This window comes from Elgaria multicarinata, chromosome 5 (assembly GCF_023053635.1).
Source record: "Elgaria multicarinata webbii isolate HBS135686 ecotype San Diego chromosome 5, rElgMul1.1.pri, whole genome shotgun sequence".
NCBI classification, from domain to species: Eukaryota; Metazoa; Chordata; class Lepidosauria; order Squamata; family Anguidae; genus Elgaria; species Elgaria multicarinata.
In genome coordinates, this window is record NC_086175.1 from 82,103,047 (window position 1) to 82,116,531 (window position 13,485).

The following is a 13,485-nucleotide window of genomic DNA, read 5'->3' on the forward strand; positions in this document are numbered from 1 at the left end:
ACAACAAGCCACCCTGAACAAAGCCATCCTGAACGACCCTACAACTAACCATGGGTTCCCAAGGTGGCTTGTACGTGGTTAATAAACAATGCTGAAGAAACTGCACCACTTTGGATGCCTTGATAAGCTACACTGAAAAAAACAAGGGTGGTAACCCAGCTTATCATGTCATGCGAACCAAGTCAATGTCAAACATAACAGGCCTGGGCTTCATGGAAGCTCTTCTCAGTTTAACATGGTCCCATCGCACATGCAAATAATCTTTTGGCCTTTTCGACCTTAAAAAAGAAATATTGTGTATGCTTTAGATTTTAACTGCCACAACTACTTTGGCATGAATCTTAAAAATTCTCACCCCGGTTGTGGAATGAGCTCCCCAGAGAGGTCCGCCTGGTGCCTACACTGTATTCTTTTCGTCGCCAACTGAAGACCTTTTTATTCTCTCAGTATTTTAACACTTAATTTAAATTTTACTGTTCTAACTCTGTATTTTAATCTTATACCAATTTTGCTGTGTGGTTTTATCCTGGTTGTGCTTTTTATACTGTATTTTGTATTTGTGCTTTTAACCTGTTGGTTGTTTTATTGTGGTTTTAATTTTTGTGAACCGCCCAGAGAGCTTCAGCTATTGGGTGGTATAAAAATGTAATAAATAAATAAATAAAAAAAAAAATTCAAGATATTGTAGGTGTAAAGAGTATGCCACTATTTTGTTAAGTGTACAAAATACAATTCTCTGCTTTTTCACATTCATCTCTACATATCAATATCTGTTTCAAACACTTTTTATTCATTATCTCCAGTATAAAGGTGCTTCACAAAAAGCAAAATGCAAATATAAAAATATATAAGGTATGAATTTACCTGTATAACTGCACTGAACCAGCATGTGTTGCCAACATTTTTCAATCCCACAGGGCAATTATCTTGACGTTTTCTATCATATGGATTTGGAGAGTCACTCCACACTTCTGGATGTGTCCTTTTCAGACTTGCTTTGTTTTCTGCTATGCTGGCTTCTAAAACTCTTAGAAAGCGAATAAAATAATGAGGATATAACGAGGAAAGTAAAAAGCAGCTAAAGAAATATTAAGACAATATCGTAAAAGGAAATACAACTGGTCTAAAAATGAGGATAGATTTTCCCAACAAATCATAATTTACGTATTGAGCTCATGATGAACAATACAATTATTTAGTAGAAATGCTATAGTCAAATCTGGCATTCTGACGGGTACTGCTTTATCCCTTCTCCAACCCAGAGGTAAGAATGGTATGTGTTTTGTAAGAGACGTTACAGCACCGTAGCTCACTTTCGTAGGGTGGGTAAGAGCCACCCTATTTTTATTTATTTATTTATTTATTTGAGGATTTTTATGCCGCCATTCAGCCAAAAAAGGCTCTCACGGCAGCTTACAAAAGTATTTCTTGACAGTCCCTGCCCACAGGCTTACAATCTAAAAGACATGACACAAAAGGAAAGGGGATTGGGAGAGAGGAGGAGGAGGGGGGAAAGGAAAGCAAATTCAGGCACTACAATCTTAGTTGGAAAGTTCAGCAGTTACAGGTGACAGCAGGAGGGAGGGGGCTCTCAGCTGGAGCTGGACCCAGGCATGGTGGAGAGGTGCCTGGCTGCTGCTTCCTCCCTCACTGGTGGCCTCTGCAGAGACAGTTGACAGCAGGAGGGAGGGGGCTCTCAGCTGGAGCTGGACCCAGGCACGGTGGAGAGGTGCCTGGCTGCTGCTTCCTCCCTCACTGGTGGCCTCTGCAGAGACAGTTGACAGCAGGAGGGAGGGGGCTCTCAGCTGGAGCTGGACCCAGGCATGGTAGAGAGGTGCCTGGCTGCTGCTTCCTCCCTCACTGGTGGCCTCTGCAGAGACAGTTGGTAGCAGGAGGGAGGGGGCTCTCAGCTGGAGCTGGACCCAGGCACGGTGGAGAGGTGCCTGGCTGCTGCTTCCTCCCTCACTGGTGGCCTCTACCCTACCTTTCCTTCTTAAAGCAGCCCGCTCTTAAAAATATTTCCTAGAGGGGTAGCTATGTTAGCCAGCTGCAGCAAACTCTTGTGGCAGCTTAAAGACAAACACATGTATTAGCACATAAACCTTGGTGGACTCTAGTGGTTTAAGGGTTTAATATAAATGTCATCATCCTTTAATTAAATTCTGTAAATTAATTGAAAAAACAGTTTTGATTTAAGTTAAAATTAAATTGCAATATTAATGTACTCAATGTTAACAATATTCAGAACACATTAGGAAGTCAATGCATCATAGTTCTTTAACACTTCTTAAGGCAGGACCATCAGTAATGTGTCAACAATAGAAAAGTATAGTGACAACTCAGCTACCTGGTGGTCTTAAAAGCAAACTAGGAAAAAAATAAAGCAACACTGGGGCAAATGGCTCTCCTGTTCACAGGATTATCTGTAATGTATACAGTTGCAAATTGAAATTCCCAAGTCCTATTTTCCTTTCATAGAACTTACTACTCCCCTTGAATATCATCTTACTTATAACTTAAAACAAAGCAAAGAGATACTGAAATTCTTCAGAAGAGTACATCAACACTCAAGCAGTATGAGCATAAAAGTGCAAGTTAAAGTAAGTCTGAGATGAACACAAGAACCTTGGAAAATAGGTAGAGGTAGAAATACCAAACAGATGCAACACACAAACACTGATAACAGTAGTCACTAGATGTTAGTTATTTCAGGAGCTATATACATACAGAGAAGCAAATTTCACACAGGCTGCCCATTGGTTTTGTTTGTTTAACTCTGCAAATATACAGGACAAATTCCTAACTCATTTGCCTACTAGAAAGATTTTTATTTTAAATTTTAGCAATATCAGTATAAGAATGCACCTTCCAATACATTCATATTTGTAAAGTGTAAACAACTGTGTTTGTTTTATTATAGGTATCTATTATAAGAACATCAAAAGGGCCCTGCTGTGGTTTGGTAGGGAGGAAACTTTCCATGAGCAAAGACCTTCCGTCTATTCAAGGCAGATCCTGGCTCCATCTCATAGTGCTTTCCTTGTCAGATGACTTGACTGCATAGGTAACCTGGCAGAGAGCAGGGTAGTTGCATGTTCCAGAGATCTCTTGTCTCTTAAGAGTGTGAATCACTCCCATGACTAATGTACGTTTTCTATATGTCTGTTTTACATGTATATTTCTCTTCATGAAAGCTGATTGCTTACCTGCTAATGGCTTGTTCCTCATCTGTTATTCCAGTCTCCCTGAATGCTCTGTTTGATTCCTCCAAACTGAGGGCAATTGCTCTCTGAAGATCATCTTTATCATCCCCTGTGAGATCAATCACATCTGAAAAGCAAAAACATCTTTCTTAACATTAAAAATGAAACAGAATGAAAGCAAGACCCATTGTGCAGATGACTCAATATCCACCAGCTTCTTCAGCTTATCAATATTTTTTTCTTGTCCCTAGTACACTAGCCTTTTATTCTTTTCCATGACTTGATATATTGGCCACATTTGATGATCATCTATGAATTCATAAGCCATGGCGCCATGGCTGTGCTTTCCTATCTTGCCGTACCTGCCATCACACACTGGCTTGAGCATGATCATCTTCATTTGCACTAAGCCAAAGTTCTGCATTACACCCAAACCAGGGAACTCTGGCTTAATGTCAGCTAAGAAACCAGGATAATAAGCCTGGCTTAGTAACAGGAAACTCTGCTCAGAATCTCCATGCTGAATCCAGAATGCAATAGCAGGAATGAATCGGAGGGAAAGACAAAGGGAGGAGTTCACCATCATAAACCATGGTTTATAAAACTGCAGATAATTATCTAAATGTGAGCATTGGGGGCAGGGGCAGGATTCATTGTATAAATGCATTTCTTAAAAAATCCCATGAAGTGATAAATCTGCTTTAGGCTGTGACTCTGTTCAGACATACATACCTCTTATCTCATTATGTAAAACAACTTCAAACTGTGGTTTCAAATAGTAATAAACCTGGTTTAGTCTTCATCTATTTCCCATCATTAGTTGAATATTTTTGAAAAGACATTTGTCCATATTTTAAAGCTTTTAGCAGGTCAATAGGTCTAAACAATTCTGGTTTCAGAAAATCCTTTCCTTGTTTTGGAGCTATAATTATTTTTGCTTCTTTCCATTTCTTGGAGCGTATTTTTGTTTTTACAGAGATTCATTTAACATATTTAATAAATGGGTGTACAGTATATTAATAACAAACCTTTATAATATTCTTCAGTAAATCCATGGTTCCCTGATGCTTTATTTTTTTTAATACTATAATTGCCCTATGGTGTTATTCCATGGTAACAGGACCCTACAGGAATTTAATATCTTGTGCAATTAACAAAACAGAGGCAATTTAAAGTAACAACTAAAATTCCTTCCTCAGAAGGTTTTTCTGAAGAATACTACATTATACTATAAAATACTGGGGGGAAATCTTGAAATTTATTCACTTCATCTCGGAAAGTTTATAATTCTGTCTCTATCCTTAACTGTAAAAATGATATTGCTATGTGGTTTTTGGTTTTTTTAAAAAAAATGGGAGAATAAATTCCTATTGGTTTTATTATTTTTAAAAGGTTTGTTGCTTTAAAAAATAAATGTTTTTCTATCACAATGCAGTTAATTAGATCTTCTTCCTCAAAGCTTCTAACTTCTTATAAATTATCTTGAAATCATGGCCTCATCTACATCAAGCTGGATATTGCACTATGAAAGCGGTATGTAAAAGGCAGGAGCCACACCAAGCAGGATATAGTGGTATGAAAGCGGTATATGGTATGTATCAATGGGCCCCAACAGTTGCCAGTGCACTTCAATACCACTATAAAGCAGTAGCGTGGCTCCTGCCTTTTATATACCGCTTTCCTACTGCTCTCATAGTGCTATATCCTGCTTGGTGTAGATGAGGCCCATGTTTCCTTGTGTTTCTGCTGCAGCACATGAATCTGTGCATTAAGTTTTTATATTTTCCCTTCTTTTTCTTTAGACAAGAAGCCATCTGGATAAGCTAAGAATGTTCCTGATCAGTGGTAGAGCACCTGGTTTGCATGCAGAAGGTCCAGGTTCCATCCCTGGCATATCCAGCTAGGGTAGGAAAAACTCCTGCCTGAAAACCATGGGGAGCCACTTCCACTCAGTGTCGACAATACTGGACAAGATGGACCAATTGTCTGACTCGGTATAAGGCGGCTTCTTATGTTCTCATGTACCTTAGAGATTTTCTAAATTGTAGTTCGACTAACCTCTCTAGATCTATTAAGTTACCCCTCCCCCCCTCAAATCCTCTAATTTATGAATTCGATCCTGCCTTACTTCATAATTTTGCAGTATCAAATTATCCAAGTGCCACCGCCATCCTGATGCCTGCCTTCAGATCCTGCTTTGTTTAGAATCTGGTAACTAATGTTTTGCAGCTCAGACATAATACAAAATAATTCTAAGTTAACTTAGGAAATCTTTAAGCATGGCATTCAGAGACCTGGTTTGCATAACACAGCACACACCATAGATTAATTTCCCTGTGGGGCCCGTTGCATCATGCTGGGCACCATTTTTTCATGGTGACAAGCTTGCTGTGGGTTGTTATGTTGTGTGAACCCAGGCAACAGAGGTTATTTGAGGTTTAGACAAACAGCCTACAGATGGAAATGGTGGCGTGGGGATGGAGTGCATGGGAAGAAGGTTTGCATATATTTTGGCTTAATGTGTCAAAATCATACATCCAAAGTGGACCACATTACATGGTGGACACAAAAAGCCAACATAGCTGCTCTGACTACATAAAAAAAACTGGTCATGTGCAAGCTCTGGTAAGCTGAATAGGGTCATACTCTCACAAGAGGGTCGTACTCAGAAATCTGAAAAATTGTGAATCATCAGGTCACCATGTAACCAGAAACTGCAGCTAACCAGCTTTTCACATGGTTGCAGCACTTCATCCATTTAGAGCCAGCATATAGAACTGCTTTAAGCAGCTAAAGCCACATAGTTTCAGTGCTTGTCTATCCTAGCTGTGTTCCAAGGAATTATTCTTTCATTTCCTTTATTTTAGCAAGAATACTATCACTGGAAACCAAACAATACTATCCATTGTTAAACATGATGAATCTGCCAAAATGTGTCAAGGCTAACCTTGACTGGCCTTCCCAACACATATGCACTTTTTTTCCTTTCCTTGTTCCTGAACAACAAGTTTTTCTGCAAAGTGGAGAAAAGTAGCCAGCGTTCCCACACCTGCTGCATTTTATCATCATCAACAACATTGACATGTGATAACCAAATCAAACAAAACAAAACCCCACACAGTTGAAAGCCAATTCTGGATGAACAAAGAGGTCTGTAGTAATACTCAGAACCAGATAATGTGCCGTGTTTCAAATTAAGTTAGCACTATATATGAATGAGAAAGGTCAAACTTAAACATTGTTGCATCACCATTACTCAATACTATTATAGTTTTGTTCAATTCTAGAACACATTAGCTTTCCTTTGAGTTTTAAATCTATGTAGCAATATTTGGCCAAATTGTCAGTTTTATATTACATAACATTTGCAAAGTTGAATACACTTGTTTTGGGACATAAGGATTAAAAAAAAACTACAGTTGGACTTTTTTATATGGATTCCTATTTCACTGCAATGAAAATGGGCCACAAGTGAGTGAGCCCATTTGTACCTGCATGCAGTAAGTCTTTTTATTAGGTGCCTAGGTACAAGCAGCAAATAGATAAGGGATATTCTTCAAAGGAAGCTTGCATATACACAATCACACACGAAGTAACAGCTGTGTAGAAAGAATGCCACATGTGACTAGGCCCTGAAAATGCAGCACAGCTATGTATTTAGATGACTTGTGATTTTTTTAAAGTTTCACTAAACCAAAAGTAGACTAAATAATCATGCTTCATTGCTTAATGTTTTAAAATAATTATCAATTTGAAGACATCTAATAAAGTATACAGATTGAGCTATAAAGATATTAGCTAAGTAATTTTTTTAGGATAATGAAATCCTAACTATCTAAATCTTAATAATTTCCAGAATGAGAAGTAAGGAATAGGAGTAGTTACCACTACTAATTATGGCACTCTTATGATTTCTTTGATTTCTTTTTTTTTACTTATTGCATTTATATACTGCTTCATAGCCGAAGCTCTCTGGGCGGTTTACGAACACCAGCCAACAATAGAGAACAGTAATCCATAGATGGGAACGTATTCCACAGTCATGGGGCCATGGCTGTAATGGGCCTTCTCGCTGCTACTTCTGTTCTCATTTTGTTGTATAGATCAAGGGTAGCATCCAATGGTGCCATTGTGCTAGTGGGAATGGCTACCAGTGCAACAGGAAGCTAGTTCTTCTTACAGCAATCTGAAACTAGCATTGCCAGGATGGGAAAGGTCAGCGGAGCTCCTTTCTGTGAGTTCATCTGACTTGTTCTGTTCCAGAAGCACTAATTTGGGCTACTTTCCAGTTACTGTAGCAAGCATGAGCTTCCTGTTGCACTAGCAGTCCTTCCCACTAGCATGACCTGATAAATGTTGGTGGACTGCCAGCACTGCATAGTGCCCCAAGCCCAGCACCTTGGAGGAGGCTTTAATAGACAGTCATTGTATTATCTATAGCATTAGTAAATTGTGTTTTCACATGAAGGCAAGCTTAAACAAAGAACTGGTTAAAATAATTTTTGCAAATAAAACCTCTGAAATTTGTAAGCATTTTTTTAAAAAAAACAACAACACCCAGTTCATCAGACCAGAGTGACAGCAAGGTTGTCTGACCAAGCTTTTCGTTTGGTTGGCTCTTCAGTTATACAGAAAACAGACACTTACTTGTATCTGCTTGGCTGCCTACACTGATGTATCTGTCATTGCCAGGAAGTGATGTTTGATAGTAGGTTGTCTCTTCTTGCTGAGGAATCTTAGCATTCTTTGCAGTAAGGAAAGCTACTGCTAACTCCAAGTTTCCATTGCTGTCCTTTAAATGTAACATAATAAACCATCAGTATGTCATTGTTATGACCAGCCAGTTTGTACGTGACCAGACAAGTCCAGAGAGATCCAACTGCCTCCATTGGCCTGTGTAAGCCAGGAGAGAATCGCAAAAAGTCACAGAACAGCATTGTTCTGCCATCCCATCCCACCACATTTTGCCCAGACTCCTCAGAGCCCAGAAACTGACATTCTTGCTTTGCCAAGGCACAAACCCCTTTTAAACAAACATTTCTTTCCTCAGAAATGGGTTACTCAAACCCAAGGGCCAGGTATCTTTCACAGCTCTATCCTATTTTCAGACGGCCTTCATCTACAAAGGGTGGTCTCCTATTCTCTATTCTCTTCTTTTATACTGTATGTTGTGTGAGTGTGTTGCAATGTGGTTAAATTTTAAACCTTATTTCTTTTGAGCCCAGCTACTTCGCACCACCTTCCTCTGGTCGACAAGTGGGAGGAATTGCTGCTGGGGCTTCCCATTGTTTCCTCTCCATGCCCACCTCAGCCAGCCAAGTCTTCTGGAAGATTTGGGCGACACATCTGTGATATGGAAGAAATGCCTTATTGCCTCCTTCAGTGTTGCCCTTTTCCTTGAGAGGAAACAGGAAGAAGCGGTGCATGCTCAAAGGAGATAGGAATTAGTGTGTGTGTGATAGCGATAGGTAACCCTATCTGGACATCTCCTTTTGTTCTTGTAATTGTACACCAGGACTACTCTGGTTTCACCACCTGCTGTTATTTTATTTATTTATTTATTACATTTATGTCCCGCCTTTTTCCCTCCTCTCCATTTTATGAGAAGACTCCATGAAACTCTCTCCTCCCACTCTTGCAAACTCATCCCAAACCTCTGTCTCCCCTCAATATTGTTAGGGCTCCCCATTTGCCAAGCCCCTAACTCCGCAACCCCCTCACACCCCTTCCCAGCCCATCTACACATATCTGTGGTCTAACCCAAGCACCACATCCCTCTGCTTAAGCACCGAGAGAACCTTATCTCACCAATATTCACTCTTGATTGTATCTAGTGGCTTGTTCTAAATGTTTTCTGCCAATATTTTTGAGATTTCTAAGCCTGTGTGTGAAATTGGGTCCTTTTGGCCAAGATACACTATTGCCAAAGTGAAATGGGTGAGTGTCTTGAGCATGCGTTCAAGTTGGTACATGAGTCTAGAGGACCACATTCAGTAACACTATTGCATACAAGTTTCTTGGGTAAATAAGAAGAATTTAAAGCAAAATTCAATGGTGAATAAGTATCTGAATTTTAAAAAACAGTTAAACAAGGTAGAAAAACCCAAACCACACACAAACCTTTATATCTTATGCAGGTGCTTTAGATTTTGATTCTACCTGGCCAAATTGTATAAAAGAGCTGCCTACAAATTATTCTCATTACTTGGAATCTGAATTTAATAATATTTATTAACCTAGTGCAAGTAATACTTTTAAAAGGTAGCTATATCTTCTGTCACATGTTTGGTCTACATGTGATGAGATTGTTGTTGTTTTCATTTTCACTTTCTTTCTCAAACAGTAGATCTGAGACTGTAGCAGTTTACAATTAACAAAAAAGAACTTCTGAGCAGCAAGGGCTCCCAAATGCTGAAGTATAGAGAGCCACCAGGCAAGATTTCTCCCCCAAGCCAGCCACACAGGCTGTAGACTTACACTTATCTTCCCTGTCCTAAAATCCAGTAACAGTGGTAAGAAAAGGTGCTGCCCACAACCAGACAGTGGTAGCAAAGTCTTGAGTTTAATGCTGTGTGTAAGCGGGAAGAAAAGCAACCTATCCATCATCTAATCTCACTGCCAAAGAGCTCTTTTTTGGCCAGTTTCACCTTAGAAAAATGGCCATGTGGAGACAAAGGCCAGCATCTCAGGTAGCCGGAAGTGATCATAATATCAAGCAAGCACTCCATAGCCTGAGAGATATCTAGCAATGGACACAGGAGATGTGGGTAGAACCACAGAATTTCTTATCCATGTAAACAAAACGCAAGCCAAAGGTATGTATTCTGAATTTGCATCTCAAACCACCCCTGACAGTATAGGTAAGAAGAGTTAAAAGGAGGAAGAAATTAAAAATGTGAACTGCAGCAAATGGCACATTCTAAAGTTGTCACCATTATATGTTTTTCATTATAAGAAAGTATTTTAGGGGAGTATTTGCATCAGAAGCATTTCCTCAAACCATGTCAAAGGACCCTTACATTTCACCATTCAGGCTCAGCCATTCAAATTCATCATATAATCTTAAAACAATTATACTAAACACTGCCAGACAAATACGTCCTTATTTTAGACATGGACAAACACAGTCATGTTTGAAAACCACCATACCTTCAAGGCTTGCTGCAGTACTTGGGTGTCATTGATACCAGTGATCTCTCTCAGCTGATTCAGAAACGTCTGTTGGTGCTGAAGGATTAAAGAGCTGGTTAGCATTGAAGCCAGTTTACAACAAAACTTTTGGTAGCAGAAAAAGAACACTTGGGTGGAGTTTTTAGTTCCTCTTTCAAACAACATTATCAGAGGCCATCCTGGGCTACAGGTAGTGAATATAAGCTGAAGGTAAAATAGAGGACTCCCTTGCATGAGAACTTAGGAATTAGGATAGAACAATAGTCAGGGCCAAAAGACTTTAAATCCGTATCCAACAGCTACATCTTTTTTCTTTCAGTTTTACCCATTTTTTAGAATAAGCACAGGGGGTCCTAATACTGATAAGGAACCTAGTGTGGTGGGTAGGGGGCTTTAAGAGCAGATTAGATCTCTGCCACCTACTCTAAAGGAAAAAAATGAAGAGAAAAAGACACCGTACCTGCTAGATACAGATTTAAAATAATACCTGTTCTGAGCATTAGTTTAATGGAATACGGTTCTATTCAGTCTTCCTTGCTCAGTGTGATAGAGCACATGCTTTGCATGCAGAAGGTCCAAGGTTCAATCCTTTGCATCTCCAGGTAGGACAGGAAAACCTCCTGCCTGTAACCCTGGAGTTACACTGATTGACACTGCCAATCAGTGTCAACAATACTGGGCTAAATAGACCAAGGGTCTGACGCCGTATAAGGCACTTTTGTCTCACCAAAGCAAGAAATAGTATAATATAAAAACATTTCCCACACACTTCCCTGCCATGATTGCAGTTATGGCTGTAGCCTATGCTATCAAATCACGGTTACCTCAAGATTTCCAAATTCTTATACAGAATGTTCTTGTCAACCCATCACCATGCATGAACTTTAATACTTGTATAGAAGCTGCATTCCCCCCCTAACCCCATGATAATACTAGAACCTCCTCAAATAGAAATACAAAATTATGCAATACAAGATTTCTAATACATATGTTTAAAACAGCAATTACATAATGTTACGGGATGAAATAAAACATGGTTAGCTGACATGCAAGCACTTAAAATTCGAATTTGTCTATCTTATTTGTAGAATTGCTTGCCATTTTATAGTACATTTTAAAACCTCATGTTTTGAGCAAGATAGCTCACATACTGGCCAGCTGCAATTTTTGTATTAGGCAGCTGATGTCACCAAATAGCCAGTTCTGGGAGGGTGGGGGGCAACGCTCACCCTACAGCCCTTATAAAAAGCAACTACAGTTAAGGCACTATGTGAAATACTCACTTAGTGTTAGGTTCTTACCCAAAGAATATCCGGCCATAGTGTAAGCAGTTCATTAACATAATAGCAGAGCTTAGCTACAATCTAAGTCCCAGAACCCAAGAGTTGCTGGAGTCACAGAAGGGATTTCAGATAACAAAGCAGGATTTTTTAACCTTTTTGTCTTTTGATAGGAAAAGAAAAAGGTTTACAAAGCAGCTTGCTACTTGATAACAGTGGTGAAGTGGGGGAGCGGCTGTTGAGTAATAGGGTGTATTGCTTCATGCGGATCCAAAGAGCCTTGGGCACAGGGCTTAACTGCTTGAAACCTATGGTCATGCTACCTAGTATAGCAGGTGTCTAAACAGATTTACACCTCACAGCTGATTTCTCAGATTTATATGTTTCGCAATATGTAATTAAACAAGCTTTCATCTTGAAAGAACAACTTCTCTAACCTTATTTGTACCAGTGTTTGGAAAATGGACATGAGTGCTCTAGGTGGAGTTATCTTGAGGATTACTGAACCAAAAAAGAAAAAAAAATGTAAAGACTCAATGTGTTATTCTGATGTCTTGTTTACGTGCCTCATGTCGTTATCTTCTTCTGTTCTCTGTATACGTAAGCTTTCTGTGCTTTGTTTAAATCATTAGTTCCTCCGGAACTGTTAGTAAAGACTTTCCCAGCATCTAGGCTTGCATGAATAGAAAGCACACAGCACTGACTTTGCAGCTTCCTCATTTTCATAGCTTAACATCTAGCTTTTTCTTCTTTCTATCTAGCCATGGCATTCAACTGTAATCCCATCCCCCCTTTTTTTTAATGTAAGGGAGGACACTTTTTAAAAACAATATGCATGTTTATATACAGGAGATAATAACCATTACCTGAACTGACAAATTGGCATGCAACAGCCAGGTAAAATGTTGACACAGCATGAATGCACCCTATGGAGTTCCATTCTCCAAGCTCAATCACTCTGCTGCCAACAAAACTCTGATTGTAGCTGTGGGCTGTGTAATGTGGACATTTATCGCTTCAGAACTGGAGGTACTCCAAACTTTCCCACATAGGTTGCCAAAAGGGAGTCATTGGATACTAACAATTTTCATTTAGCCGCAGCATGAAGCAGGTTCAGGACAGAGATAGAAAATGCCACAATGTCTTTAGGGCCTGAGTGCAGACATACCTAACACTGGAATACCAGTTGCTGGGAAATGATGGCGATAGAGTGCTATTGCCCTCACCTCTCTGCTTGTAAGCTTCTCATCAGCACCTGATTGGCGACTGTGGGAAACAGGATACTATACTAGAAAGGTCTTTAATCTTTTCCAACCAAGCTCATTTTATGTGCTTAACCTTGTACAAGTTTACTTCGATTCAACTACAGAAATAATAATGTCATCACTTTTAATTAATAAGGGAAAATAATTGAAGCTTTCACATATATAGAAATTTCATTATTGCATCTTCTATGCCATGATTTTAAATATATACCATTCATTGCAGCTGCATGTATAATATCTGGATAGCATTTTTTTTAATTTCCCCCCTCCTTGTGAGTATGGCAGTTTCTATGGTAATACTCTTCTGTCATTTTAAACATGTTATTCATGGTCATGTTCTGGAAAGATGCAAATGCAGTACAGTAGAAGAAAACTCCCAGGGTATGTGTGGCTTTTGGTGGATCCCTTAAGTATTCAAATCTAGATATCCTGTTTCATGCCTGCTGGGCACCTAGTCCACCCCAAAGAAAACCTATGTGACCTCTCCCAATCCAAATACAGTGATGCAGCTATAAGAAATTCCTAAAACATGAAAAATCAAATCAGTATGTTGATTTCTATCATCTG

General features: G+C 39.3%; 1 protein-coding gene across 3 annotated transcripts in view; it reads right to left on the reverse strand.

Moving 5' to 3' along the window:
* USP25 (ubiquitin specific peptidase 25) overlaps nucleotides 1–13,485 on the reverse strand; it is a 74,299-nt gene that overhangs the window by 45,520 nt on the left and 15,294 nt on the right. For all 3 annotated transcript variants that reach the window (XM_063126753.1, XM_063126751.1, XM_063126750.1), the window contains exons 2-5: nucleotides 10,353–10,430; nucleotides 7,851–7,995; nucleotides 3,207–3,330; nucleotides 865–1,027 (exon numbers count right to left, since the gene is read on the reverse strand). In XM_063126753.1, the coding sequence (XP_062982823.1) occupies nucleotides 865–1,027; nucleotides 3,207–3,330; nucleotides 7,851–7,995; nucleotides 10,353–10,430 (510 nt within the window). The remainder of the gene's footprint in view (nucleotides 1–864; nucleotides 1,028–3,206; nucleotides 3,331–7,850; nucleotides 7,996–10,352; nucleotides 10,431–13,485) is intronic.